The 13,332-nt window shown below is 36.8% G+C and overlaps 1 protein-coding gene across 1 annotated transcript; it reads right to left on the bottom strand.

The window, feature by feature from the left end:
- Nucleotides 1-1,009: 1,009 nt before the first annotated feature.
- Nucleotides 1,010-12,991, bottom strand: LOC110094050 (homeobox protein knotted-1-like 3). Its single transcript, XM_028701305.1, has 5 exons — nucleotides 12,241-12,991; nucleotides 4,550-4,703; nucleotides 2,888-2,943; nucleotides 1,780-1,922; nucleotides 1,010-1,692 (listed from the first exon to the last, which is right to left on the bottom strand). The coding sequence occupies exons 1-5, from the start codon at nucleotides 12,865-12,867 to the stop codon at nucleotides 1,653-1,655; spliced, it is 1,020 nt and encodes a 339-aa protein (XP_028557138.1). The 5' UTR covers nucleotides 12,868-12,991; the 3' UTR covers nucleotides 1,010-1,652.
- Nucleotides 12,992-13,332: the final 341 nt, after the last annotated feature.

Below are 13,332 nucleotides of genomic sequence, written 5' to 3'. Positions count from 1 at the left end.
CATATTTCTTCCTCGACACTTCCCTTGATCTTGACAGAGGACATGGAGCTGTTGTTGGAACACTAGATGACACATGAGTGCGACTTGAAGTAAGAGGAAGCCAGGAAGTGTTGATTAGGTGGAAGGGCCCACCAGAGCACGAAGCCACATGGGAGTCCTACCAGACTATGAAGTAGTAGCTACATGCATTTCACCTTAAGAGAAGGTGGGCTTGGTGGAGGGAGGGGCGGGGGGATTGATACAGCTCAGTAGCAAATTCCGGCCCATGTGGTTTTGGCGGACAAGGAGGAGGAGGCGGTTGAGGAGGTGAGGCCCAACAGGAAATTAATACATTATATTAGGAGGAAATCCTTCCCTAATTGAACTTCTAATTGATGAGGGAAACACTTTAAGAAGGAGCTGATTTATGAGGGAAGGAGGAATTTAATTTAAGTTTATAGTAGGATTTATTTTATTCTTATATAGATTTTTATTTTTGAATGTTGTAGTTCTTTGTGTGAGGGATCCTTGCAGCATCTAGAGTTTGGGAGAGACAATCCTCCTCTCAAAAGAGGACCATTGTATCTTGATTTGTATTTATTCTCTTTATCAATACAAATCTATCTTTATGTGAAATCCTTGGAGTCTTTTGCTATTTTTGGTACCAAGAAGTATCTCTATATTAATGTTATATTTTTGCTATACCGTTAAAAGAGAGGGCTAACCCTCTTATATTTAAGCAGATGCCAAGTCAGTCCTTCCATGCTTTAACCCTAATGCTCCCATCAAGAACATCTCCTTTGCATGCCTACTTTTGTCTATAAATGCCTTCCCCGACACTCCCATCATGAACACTCTCTCTTGCTTCACACTATGTTGGTCCTATTGATGTCTATCCCCAGCGTAAAGCAGTTACAAACTTCTTTTCTCCTTGATCAGGGATTTATACTGCACCAATCTTAAAGTAAATCTACTGATTTTTAAGTCCATTATGATACAATTTTATAAGGATAACTTAACAAAATTTTCAACAAGCAATTTAATAAAGAACAGGTAGGGTTTTAGCAATTGACTCATTGATCCCACAAAAAGCTGAGAAGCAAGCCTCAATAAATTACAAACAGCAGGCTCCTATCTATGTATAAATTCTAACATTAACCTTTTTCCACACTAACAGCCACTATTGTTACACATATTATTACATCACAACCACAATTAATTCTCAAAAATATATTTAGGGCATCAAGATTAAACCTTATAATTCATTTAGTCAAAAAAAAAAGGATGAAAAGACTCTTGTACTCATTTTATCTATGAACATGTAAAAGACTGAAGGATAGAAGAATGAAACCTGCTATGTAGCCCTCCCTGCCTCCAGTTCCTCAGGATGCTGATATCAGTTCTCTGATCACACCAATTATCTGTATAGCTTTTGATCATCCCTGCAAATTTCTTTACACGAGCTCTTTAAAATCTTCTAATGTTTAGATTCAAATATAGCTTTCGTTTGGGACGGCTTTTTTCCTGCTTCTTAAAGCGGCTTTCTAGTACATATATTTTAATTTTTGCATTAGAAAGTTGCTTTAAGAAGCAGGAAGAAAGCCATCCCAAACAAAGCCATAATTACACGCCAGATCAGCAATCCGATAGGTTTTCGTTCATTTCTCTTTCGATCACTTGCTTGGAGCAGTGGGGCTGTTATCACCTGCATTCCTTTTAAGAATCCAAGTTGGAAGTAGGGTTCTTGAAGATTGATTCGAAGATGTAAACCAGAAGAACAAAGATCGTATGCCTATTTACCTTTTCCGCTTGCTCTTTAATGTACTGGAAGAAGATGGGTTGCTATGCCAGTTTCGCTTCCTCTGGTTTATGAACCAGTTGTTTATCTGTTTTAGCTGCAATCCAGTTTCCTGTACCAGCCTTGCCTTGTCGTCCTCCTGAAGTCAGAAGAGGCTTTATCAATTAATTTATTAGGAAGTTGGTGTGGGAAATTATTAGGTCCGGACACCGGACTTAGAAATAGGTCCCGATATCTAATTAAAATTTGACATGTGGACTGTGCTTTGACAGCTCTTTTTGATTGCGCTTTTTGACTGCACTTTGACTGCGTTTTACCTGCACTTTACCTGTGCTTTTGGCGCGCTTGATTTAAAATTTTGCGGACACGTGTACATTCCATATGTCAATATTTTATTGGAGTATAGACATACCTCTACAGCCGGTGTTCGGACCTAATAGTTTTCCATTGGCGTGACACAAGAAATGGCATGATGGGCAAAGTTTTTTTCGGTTTGTGAATTAATTAACTCACGCAAAGGCAAGCAATCCTTAAAAACAGGTAATATGCAAGGCCTAAATCAGAACAAATCCCAACATTTTTTTGTTATGCCGGATAATCTGACTTCTAATTCTATAGAAGGAGAGACTAAGATTTTGTTTGGGACGGCTTTATTATTGCTTCTTAAAGCATCTTTCTAGTACAAAATTTTTAATTTTTATACTAAAAAGCTGCTTTAAGAAACAATAAGAAAACCGTCCCAAACGAAGCCTAAATTAATTCCCAAACATTTGAAATTGAGCTGAAGCTACTCCATGGGAAGGGTGGATTAGGTTTTAAGGCACATAAGAATCTTCGGTTTAGTAACACAATGGATTGTTAAAAATTATATTAGTGTTGAAACATCCAAGTAGTTTATGGCTTAAACTTTTGAGTTAGAAATAAATTTGATCGCTGATGTATCTAGTCAACTTTGACCTCTATCTTTTCCACACTCCTCAACATTATAATTAATTTTAATTAGCATAGTTAGATTGACTAATTCATTTTAACAAACAAAAGAAATTTAGCACTATAGAGCCTTAATCTATATGCCTGATCCTATGTTGATCTACAAATGTGATAGGAAACACTTGGATTTCCAAGTGTTTCACACCAAGAACCAAGTAGATCTAGGATGAAATCTGCTGTCCACACAAGAAAACAGCCAAAAAACAGTGGATTCAGAGAGAAAACGAAGGAGAAAACGTAAGAGAAACGTAGCAAACACTTTTATTTAATGAGAAATGAAAAGCACTTGCAAGATACAACTTTCCTTCAATTCGAGAGGAAGGAAAAACTCTCCAAATCTCTAGCCGTAGCCTAGAGCCCAAGAACACAAACCCTAGATCTCAAAAATGATTCAAATTCAAGATAACCCTCTCTTCCCCCTATTCCTCCTAATTAAACATGAAAGGAGGATTACAATTTACCTAATTACCCTTCTCATTCAAAAATTCCCTCCCAAAACTCAAAATACAACAAGTGGGCCCCCCTAGGGGTTTCCGCCCAGCTCCTGGCTGGGTTTCTTCCGCCGGGAGTAAGCCCTGACCGGTCCAGGGTGGAATATTCTTTTCTCTGTTATGCAGCCATATGTTAATATTGTTCAAGAGATTAATTCGATTTGAGCCTTTCAAGTTTCAGAAATCATCTACCAAAGTGGGAGGGAAACAGTTATTGAAAATTTCAAGTGCAAAAACAGAAGTGTGAGAAAATTGTCTACATGGTACCAACTACCATTTTTAAGGTTCGATTTAAAAATGCCTCATTATAGTAATTTTGGCGGATAACAATGGTTTTCAGATAGGAACAACTGAACATTGGATTGACGGCTTGCTGAGAAAGGAAGAAACAGCTCTACTGTATGTAACTTTCACTTCAAGAATATTTCACCGTTCCTTCTGCAAGGGGTGGTAAAAAAGATTATTCCACTACAAAAGAAGATTCAGGCTTCGTTTGGGACAGCTTTCTTCTTGCTTCTTAAAGCGGATATCTAATACAAAAATTAAAATTTTTGTACTAGAAAGCTGCTTTAAGAAACAGTAAAAAAGTCATCCCAAACAAAACCTCAGTATCGATTGGGGATATTATCTTCAGCACTCGCAGAGTATATCAACTCAACTAGAAAAGATAGAGTTTGAAATGGTGTATTCCATGTTGTAAGGTAAGAAATGATAAGTGATATATAAATCTCCACAAGCTTCCTCAAGATTCCTATACTGCAAAGAAGCTGTATGTTTTCTTGCATTTGAGCTCAAACTCCATGCCCTATTTGTTGAATGTTTTCCTTTCCCAGACTTTATCATTAGAGCTCAAACTCCATGTCCTATTCTAGATTTAACCGAAGCTGTAGCAAGAAATGTACTAATCATGGCTAAGGAAGATGTATAAATAATTGTACTGCAACATATCTGAAGAAAAATTCGTAGTTTCAAAAAACATGTGCATGCATTAGAAGGAAATTTTGGAGTTTCACTAAACTTGTGCATGCAATCAGACTAACTAAAATCACAACTCTTAGGTTTCATTTGGGATAGCTTTCGTGTTGCTTTATAAAACAGAGTTTTAGAACAATTAAAAAAAAATTATACTAAAACTCTGCTTTGTAAAGCAGTAAGAAAGCTGCCGCAAACGAAGCCTTAGACTCCCTAGACTAATTGTGAATCACGCCAAATTTATAAGAATAGATAATAAGAGCATTCTAAAGAAATTAATGATAGCCTATTATTCACTCAAATAAAGAAAATGAATTACAGTTGCTATTTATTGCTATAATTATCAATTCACCTGTCAAACTTTGTAAGGATTGCTCTAGCTCCCAGCAAGCCATCACAGCTTCCATAGCATGAAATCGGACATGCTGTTGCAATTGATCTTTGAATGAACAGAGTAACAATACATAGTGTGTCTGCTTGAGGAGAAAAACTATAAATCAGAAAATAGGTTCATAATTAAATAAAGAAACAAATGCATTTTTTTAATAATAGTTGTACAAGGATCAATGGGGAATCAAAAGAACATTAAGGCTTCATTTGGGACGGCTTTTTTATTGCTTAGTAAAGCGGCTTTTTAGTGAAAAATTAAATTGTTTGTACTAGAAAGTCGCTTTAAGAAGCAATAAAAAAATCGTCCCAAATGAAGCCTAAATATACATGTTTGCTAATGCTTTGACCTATAGTGTGCTGCAGAATTTCCTCCTCATTCCACATTAATAGCAATCACTTATTATATACATACGAAGAGACTTTCGGAAGATAATGGAGGCCGAGGGTGTCGCATAAATTAGTATCCAAGATCATCACACTGTAATAATAATAAAAAAAAATTTTGGCTCAACATGGCAATAACATTTGTGACTATGCCAGGCTCCGGACATGGACCTGTACTATAGGAAGTCAGTGTACTAAAGTCCACAAAAAAGGACCCAGGCTCATTCTCTTCATAGTGACTAATAATACTATTTTCGGTGAAATTTCTCTTGATATGCAAACCAACAACAAAGAATCCTAGGAAGCAAAGTTTCATCTACTCTACCTACAAGGCTTATTTTAATATTCAATAGATCGTGTCATTGGTATTTTGAGGTTCATAAAGCTTATAAAGTGTGTAGCTTCACTTCCATGCTTTCTTATTTTTAAGAGAGGCCATTGTTAGAAAATTCAATTTTATCAGCAAGTTCAGGTTTATCGTCTGAAGAAGCAAGACATTGAGCAAGTGGTTTAAAGTGAAGGGTTCATTTGTCTCACAATATACACCATAATCTTATGGTTTGTAGCTCCAAACTAACAATAATATATGAAAATTGACTTTTAATAAACGAATCAATCTAGAAAATGAAAGAAAAGATTAAGCTAAGAAGGCAAAAAAAATCAACTGCATCACACCCAGATTCAGAAATATGGAAAAGAATCAAAAAATTATTAGTCATCTTTCTAGTGAAGCCAAGTAGTAATTCTTGTGTGCAGGGATATTTTCGACAATAAAGAAAATTTAATGTCTTAGGATTGTAAGAAGATTTCACGCATACACAAATAAATTGAGAGCACAGGAGACACGACTTTTTTGGTGGAAAACCCGAGAAAAACCATGACGCGTTGCCCTTTTGAAATAATTCAATTAGTATGAGTTAAGGATTGCAAAAAGCCCTCCCCAAAATTGAGAAAGGCGTTAATACAATATAACATAATTGAATCATGGAAGAAGCTTACAATGGTGCTAGCAGGAGTCTTGAGATGTAAGAGTTGTTATTGGGTAATGAGTAATAGTGGATCTTAAAAGTTGGACAATGATAGGCAGTTAATTTGGTCATCATCTAGATGGGAGGGGAGGCCGTGTAACTGAGAAGACAAGCGCCATACTTCAGTGGCTAACAAATATTAGTTGTTGGTTGATGGCAAGTACTAGGCGATGGTTGATATGGAATTTCAGAAGTTAGGTGATGGAGGGTATTCAACTGGGTCATTCTCAAGATGAATATGAAGGGAGAACAAACAATCGAGAAGAAGAGAGTCAAATGTTAGTGGCTAATGGATGTTGATTATCAGTCATTAGCAAGTGTTGAGGCAACAATCAATGGATGAAGTCAAAGTAAAAAAAAAATGGAATTCAATTCAGTCATTCACCTCATAGGAAGCCGACGAGATTGGGTGATCTAGATGAAGAGCATTAGACATCGTTGGTTGAAATACATTGTTCATCAATCATTGCCAAGTGCTGGGGGCTATGAATAAGGAATTTTAGGAGTTAGGCAATGGTGGGAATTCAATGTGATCTTTCTCCTAATAGGAGGGGAGACCATATGATTAGGTAGAAAAGTGTCCGATGTTGGAAGCCGACGAATATTATGTGTAGATTATTGACAAGAGTTAGGTGACTATCCACAAAAAACATAGGAAGTCAGGTGATGGTGGGAGATAATCTTGGTTGTTCATCTAAAAAGAGGGTTGATCTAGTAATATAGAAGGCAAGCATTTGACATTTGTGGCTAATGGATGTTGGACATTAGCATTGGTCGGTGTTGGGTGACACTCGACAGACATTAGAATTTTGAAGAAAATGGATGATCATCTTGAATGCTAAAAGTCGGATGATAATGAGAGGTCGACTAAGCCATTCTACTAATAAGAGGAGAGTTCAAAAGGGTTAGAAGATAAGCTCCAAATATCAATAACTAGTGTATGATATGCTGATTATTGGCAAGTATCAAGTGATTGTTTATGGCGAATGCTATTGTCAGTCTATATTTGGCATCATGTAGCGAATAGTGTTGAGTGGAAGGCGACTTCAGGTGGTGATTGACGACAAACATCATTATCAGTTGACAATCGATAATGGATGACATGTAATGATGTTGGTAGATTGACAATGGAGGGTGTCATTGTCGATCAATAGTTGTCAATGAGTGGCGCACAATGGTGATTGATGGGTGGTAATTGTAGGTGGGTGACAGTATCAAGGCTAGCATTGTTGTTAGTCAATAGTTAATGATGGACAGGATGTGGTTGGTGACACGAAGGTCTTTCCACTCAAAACCCTCTCTTAATGTATAGAAATAATACCTATTTATAATTTTTGGAAGGGCATTCTAGTCATTTCTATTAGAATCTTGAATGCTTTATCAAACTATTTAAATAAGACCCCTTTAATCATTTCATAATTTTTAGATAATTTAATGTCTTGATGACCTCATAATTGAGTGATTTTAAACTTGTTAGATTAGTCTCATCCATATAGTCATTTTAACTATAAGCAAGATAAATTTAGACAACATTTAAGCCCTTAAATAGCCTTGAAAATTTTCTAAAATTTTGAGTGCTTGATTTAGGCCCATTCGGACAAGAATTCATTTAATATTGGTTATGTTGGATTCATCTAGTCAATTCACACTATTTCAACTTGCTAAAAATAGAATTTGGATGATCTTGGAACTAACTCTTTAAGCTCTTGGCTCAAATACTTTTATGTTTTGAGATTAAAAATTGCATCAAAATTTATGCATAATTAGATCAATTTTGTGATCTATAATGATTGTCTCCTTTACATCAAATGTTGATGTGTATAAATTTGAAAATGATTTGAGATTTTGACATATAATTGAATTTCGCAAGAACTTTGACGTTTTCATATAATTTTTTCAACATTTTGTGACTTCTCAACTATATTTTTGTCTTTGTAGTTATCCCTCATGTGTGTCATTCTCCCAAATTTTCTTGATATGAAACTTTGTTGATTAAATTTTTAGGAGTTTTCTATTCTTAGGCTTACATGACTAGAATTATGACTTTGTTGTCTTTAGTAGTTTTTTATAGTCAAATATGAAGTTAAAAAATCCAAAAAAATTTGTGGTTCCATAAGAAAGATAGATTGGAAGATGGGAATGTTTCGAATTTTTTGTGAATGGAAGGTTAGCAAATGAAGATTGATTAGTTTAAAATCTCCAAATAAGGGATCTTGAGATGCCGATTTGTGGATACTCATTGATTTTTATAATTATTGATCAACAAGTGTGGAAAACATTTCCAATAGACAAATCAAAACTATTTTATATTGAAAAAATTCACAATGATAAAAAATTTAATGTCTTAAGAGATGAAGATTCTAACACAAATAAGTTGAGAGGAGCACACAGGAGACAACAAACTTTTTACATTAAAAACCTGCCAATGGGATAATCCATGTGACATTTCCTACTTTAAATATTTCCACTAGTATTAATCAAAGATTATAAAGGGTATTCTTCATCATAACTAGAGAAGATATTAATACATTGATATAAACTTGAACTGTAGTAGGCATCTTTTGTAGTGATAGTAGGATGAATATTTATGTGTCGTAGTTTCCCGTAGATGATGAGTGTCAAATGATAATTAACGTTGGATGCCAAAAATCAAATGATAAGGCAGTTGGCTTGATCATCCTCCTAATAAAAGGGGAGATAGGGATGATGACCATCAAAGTTTGTCGTTGGATGGCATCAAATGATGATCAATTATAAATGTCAGTTAGAGCAATAAAGTATACCCAAATTGATCATTCTTCTAATAGAAAGGGAGACCGATTGACCATAACGATGAGATGAATACTGGTGGTTGACGAACATTAATTGTTATGATCGTTGATCATTAATAGGTGCTGCCGTGCTGGGAAACAATCAATGAGGAATGTTGAAAGTCTAGCAACGGCGATTGATAGGAAGGGGGGCCGAGCGATTGGGATGATGAGTGTGAGACCTTGGTGACTAACAAACATCGATCATTAGCAGCAATTAGGCAATGATTGATTGAGAACATAAGAAGTTGGGCACTAGTAGATGGTATTTTTTATCATTCTCTTGATAGGACAAGAAACCAAGTGACCAGGATGAGGAGTGTCAGATGTTAGTGACTAAATGAAATTGATTGTGGGTTGTTAGTAGAAGTCAAGCAATAATCGATGGGGAACATATGAGTTAGGTTATAGTGGATAATCGATTTAGTCGTTCTCCTAATAAGAGGAAAAAATTGGGTGTCCATGTGACCAGAAAGGAAGCGTCGAACATCGAAAGCTGGTAGATGTCAACTATTGATCATTAACATACATAATAATTGTCCATGGGAAATATTGGAAGTCAAGGTGGTTAGATTATTTATTCGTCCTAGAAGGAGGGGAGATTAAGCTATTAGAAAGGTAAGCATTGACCATCAATGGTTTGTCAAATGCTAGTTATGGACAACATAAATTGATGATTAGCATGGAACATAAGAATCATGTGACAATGGTTAGTCACCTTTGTCATTCTCAAGAAAGTAAGGGAGACAAAGAAGAGTGGAGACAACAAAGAAAAGCGTTAGACCTTGGTTACCGATGGACCTTGATCATTTGACGGCATCGGATGCTGATTGCCAAGGAAAGTTGGTTGTTAGGCAATGATAGGAGATTGACTCAGTCATTCTCTAGATAGTAGAAGAGATCCAACAATCGAAAAGTTGAGTGTCAAATGTCAATGGCTAAATGATGTCAATCATTGAAGGCATTAAGGGGCTGGGAATGGGGAATGTCAGAACCTAGATATTGGACTGTTGACTTGGGCATTCTCCAAATAAGGAGCAATTGGGTGATCAAACATATGATTTATAAGGGATGATGGTAACAAACATCAGACATCGATTGTTGAATAACAATCAATAAGGAACGTTGGAAATAGAGTAATAGTGGATAGTCAGTTTGGTTATTCTCCTAAAGTAGAGGAGGTCGGCTAACCAGGAAGATGAGTGTAAGATGTAAGTGGCTAACATACATCAATTTTTAATTATTTGTAAGCATCAAGCAACAATCAATAGGGAACATCCAAAGTCGAGTGATATTAGATAGTCTCCTGCTAGAATCATTTTTCCTTGCTCAAAAATTATCCTTAATTGCTCGGAATCACCATCCGTAATCATTTCACCCATTCTCGTGACTATCATTCATCCCTCCTCTGCCTTTGTCATGCTTAACTTTTTAAGGGTTTTGTGCCCACCTTTACTTCTCTGATTGTCCCAGGTCCATCTCCACCAAAATTAAGAGTTTCATCACTTATCTCTTCTTTTGTATTAGTTAAACCCAGTCATTTCAAAAGTAAAAATACTGTATGATAGAATAACTGGATCCATGTTTTACAGAATTATCTTAACATGAAGAATAATACGACCAGATTTATCTCAATAGATTGTACATTTGAGTATCTAGATTCAAATTTTATGTAATTCACTTAGAAATATAGAATTCAAATCCGAAAATTGCTATGTCCAAATTCATCTCAACATTGACAATACTGCAAATTTGAGTAATCGTACTTGGATTTTACATAATTCACTTAAGAAAGTAAAATCAAAATCCAAAATCACAATATCAGAAGTCATTCTGGTATTAACCATATTCTACATTTGAGTATCCAAATTTAGAAAAGTGAAGTAACAAAATCAACAATAACAGATGAAATAGAACCTGATACATTTCATGTAAGGAAAGACTTTCACCAAATAAGGAGTTAACAATGAAGAAGCAAACAGAAAAACCTTAGTGGACTTTCAGCCCTGAATAAAGTTTTACCACAGGCTGTGATCTATATGCCAAAGAGACAAACAGGTGCAGCCCATTGCCACTAACTTTTTTTTTTTTTTTCTTGAAAGAAAGACAGGTGGAGCATATATGGTCTTAATAATAAGCCAGAGAAGGAAAAAAAAAAGTAACCATGAGAAAGGTGGTTTGCCTTTCCATGATGTAATTGTTTTATACACTAACTCGCTAGAGACAATCTCTTGTTTTTTATATGTAAGAACCCTTTTAACTCAAAATAGCTAACTGATTCAGCAAGTTCTTGATGTTTGGTAATTGATGAAAAATTGCTAATACATAAACTGTCAAGGAAAAGCTGTGTGCTCTGCAAATCAAAGCAGGCAACTAGGGATTTAAATTTTTAATCAAGCCAGCATTTTTTTTTAGAAAAGATTGTCAGATTTTGTTTTTTGGGACGGTTAGGGGATTCGAGCTCGGGTGAGATAGGAGGAATTTCTTCCCTTGGCCACTCTGGCTACAGACCCGATCTCAGATGTTTTTTTCTCTTCCATCAGAAAGTCATTTTCCTTCCCGGCTTTTCTCTTTTGTTTGAACAGCACCAAATGCATGCGGCTGAAAAGCTTATTGATGCAGCAGAAGGAATGCTAAACTCCAAAACGACATTTTGCAAAGATTGAAGAGGTCAGAGGGTGGTCCAGAGCCTCAAACGCATCTAGCTCTCAGGCTAGTAAAATTCCTTTTCAACGGAAAGGGACAAAGTAATGGAGATCCATAAATTACCTTTAATGGGAGCACCACAACACCTAAAATTAGTTAGGAAGGAGAATTACATAAAGAACAGACATTTGCATTTCCTAATCTTTGTTTAAAAAGGACAATCTTTATCATCCCTAAATCTAAGAATTATAGTCTCAGGGAATTTATTCAGAGAACAATTATCAAAGGAATTGCAACCCATAAACAATTTTTTTAAAAAAACGAACTGATAATCGAAATACAATAACCAACAGAATTGAAATCCATCATAAACTGATTAAACCTGAGAGGGCAGAGAGGCGCCAAGATGAAGCCAGGTTTAGAAAAACACTCCAAATACTCAGCTTAGTTTTGAAGAAGACAAAGTAAAAAAGATTACTGAATTGCCTTTACTTGAAGAACCGCAATACGTAAAACTAAAAACAAGGAAAAAGAACACACAGAGTAAGATATGGTATTTCCTAGACGTTGTTAAAACAGAGCAATCCTTGTTATCTCTGAACTGAAATCTCAAGTAGCTCAATCAGAGAACAATTACACCAAAAAAATTGCAAAAAAAAATTCAAAATCCCAATTATTAAATCGAAAAGGAAAGGCAATTCACAAAAAAAAAAAGAGGAAACAAAAAAGGGAAACGTGAGGGAGAAGCTGACCATGAACTGATCAAGCTCCTTGTCTTCCCCTGAGATCATCTGTTCAGCGCCAAGGACAGAGTACTTGGCGATAACGCGTTGCGTCTGCGCGAGCTGCGCGTCGATCCGCGGCAGCTGGTCCACCGGAGTCGCGATGCGGAGGCATGCCACGTGAGCCGAGAGCAGCTGGTCGTAGAGCGGGTGCGCCAAAATCTCCGCCTTATACCTGGCGTTCTGCCACGTCCCCTCCACCGCTTGCTGCTCCCCACCGTCGCCGCCTACCGTTGCCGTCTCCCCCTCTCTACCGGTGGCCGCGGCGGCAGGATCCGACATCGCTGCGGCGATCATGGAGTCGCTGGAGACAGGAACGTCATCGTTGCCGTTTCGGAAGTGGCCCTCGGACGAGGTTTGAAGGTGGAGGAAGCGGCCGTCGGGGAACTGGTGGCCCTGCGGCCGGAGGATGGCACTGTTTAGCCACGTTAGGCCACCGGAGAGCTGTTGCGCGGCAGAGGCATCAGCTCCCGACGGCTTTCCGGTGTTGCTGGAAGCTGGGTGAACTAGGTGGATGCCGGCAGGTTGGTCGCCCAAATGGTGTTCGGCGAATTGCGGCAAAGAAATCTCGTGAGCCAGGTGGTTGTGGTACGCCATCCTCAGCTCATCCGATTCCCTCGCAAGTCCCCACTCCAATCTATTAGCGCAGATGCAGAGAGAGGAGAGAGAAAGAGAACGACGTTGAAGCTTGAGAGCACGACGAGAAGTGGAGGACCACAGAGAGAAAGTTTGCGGCTATATATGTAATTTGAATATTAAATATTTAAAAAAACAGGGTGGTTTGGGGAAAAATGCGTGGCCGTCGAGCAATAATTTCCGGCGAGCAATAATTTCGAGAAAAGTGGCATATTGTTTGTTTTTTGTATGATTTTGATGGCAATCCGTTCGCTATTATTTATGGTAAATAAGCTCTCTTATCCCTAAAAATTTTATAAACTTTTAAGCTCAAAATTAACTTTTCATCACTCGAATATAAAATTGAATGTAAAATTACGAATCTTAAAGCATTTTCAGGGTTTAACTAATTCAAGTTAAAAATTTAGAAATGATTTTTGATATTAA

The sequence above is a fragment of the Dendrobium catenatum genome, unplaced genomic scaffold, assembly GCF_001605985.2.
Source record: "Dendrobium catenatum unplaced genomic scaffold, ASM160598v2 fragScaff_scaffold_156, whole genome shotgun sequence".
Taxonomy (NCBI): domain Eukaryota; kingdom Viridiplantae; phylum Streptophyta; class Magnoliopsida; order Asparagales; family Orchidaceae; genus Dendrobium; species Dendrobium catenatum.
Note: the sequence above shows the minus strand (reverse complement) of the source record. Positions and strands in the feature narration are given on the sequence as shown.

Coding starts and splice junctions, on each gene's coding strand:
- LOC110094050 (XM_028701305.1), bottom strand. CDS start 12,867: ATGGCGTACCACAACCACCTGGCTCACGAGATTTCTTTGCCGCAATTC. Junction 4,704..12,240: donor AGGAGCTTGATCAGTTCATG/GTCAGCTTCTCC, acceptor CTCCTCAAGCAG/ACACACTATGTATTGTTACT. Junction 1,923..2,887: donor AAACACTTGGAAATCCAAGT/GTTTCCTATCAC, acceptor AGCCTCTTCTGA/CTTCAGGAGGACGACAAGGC.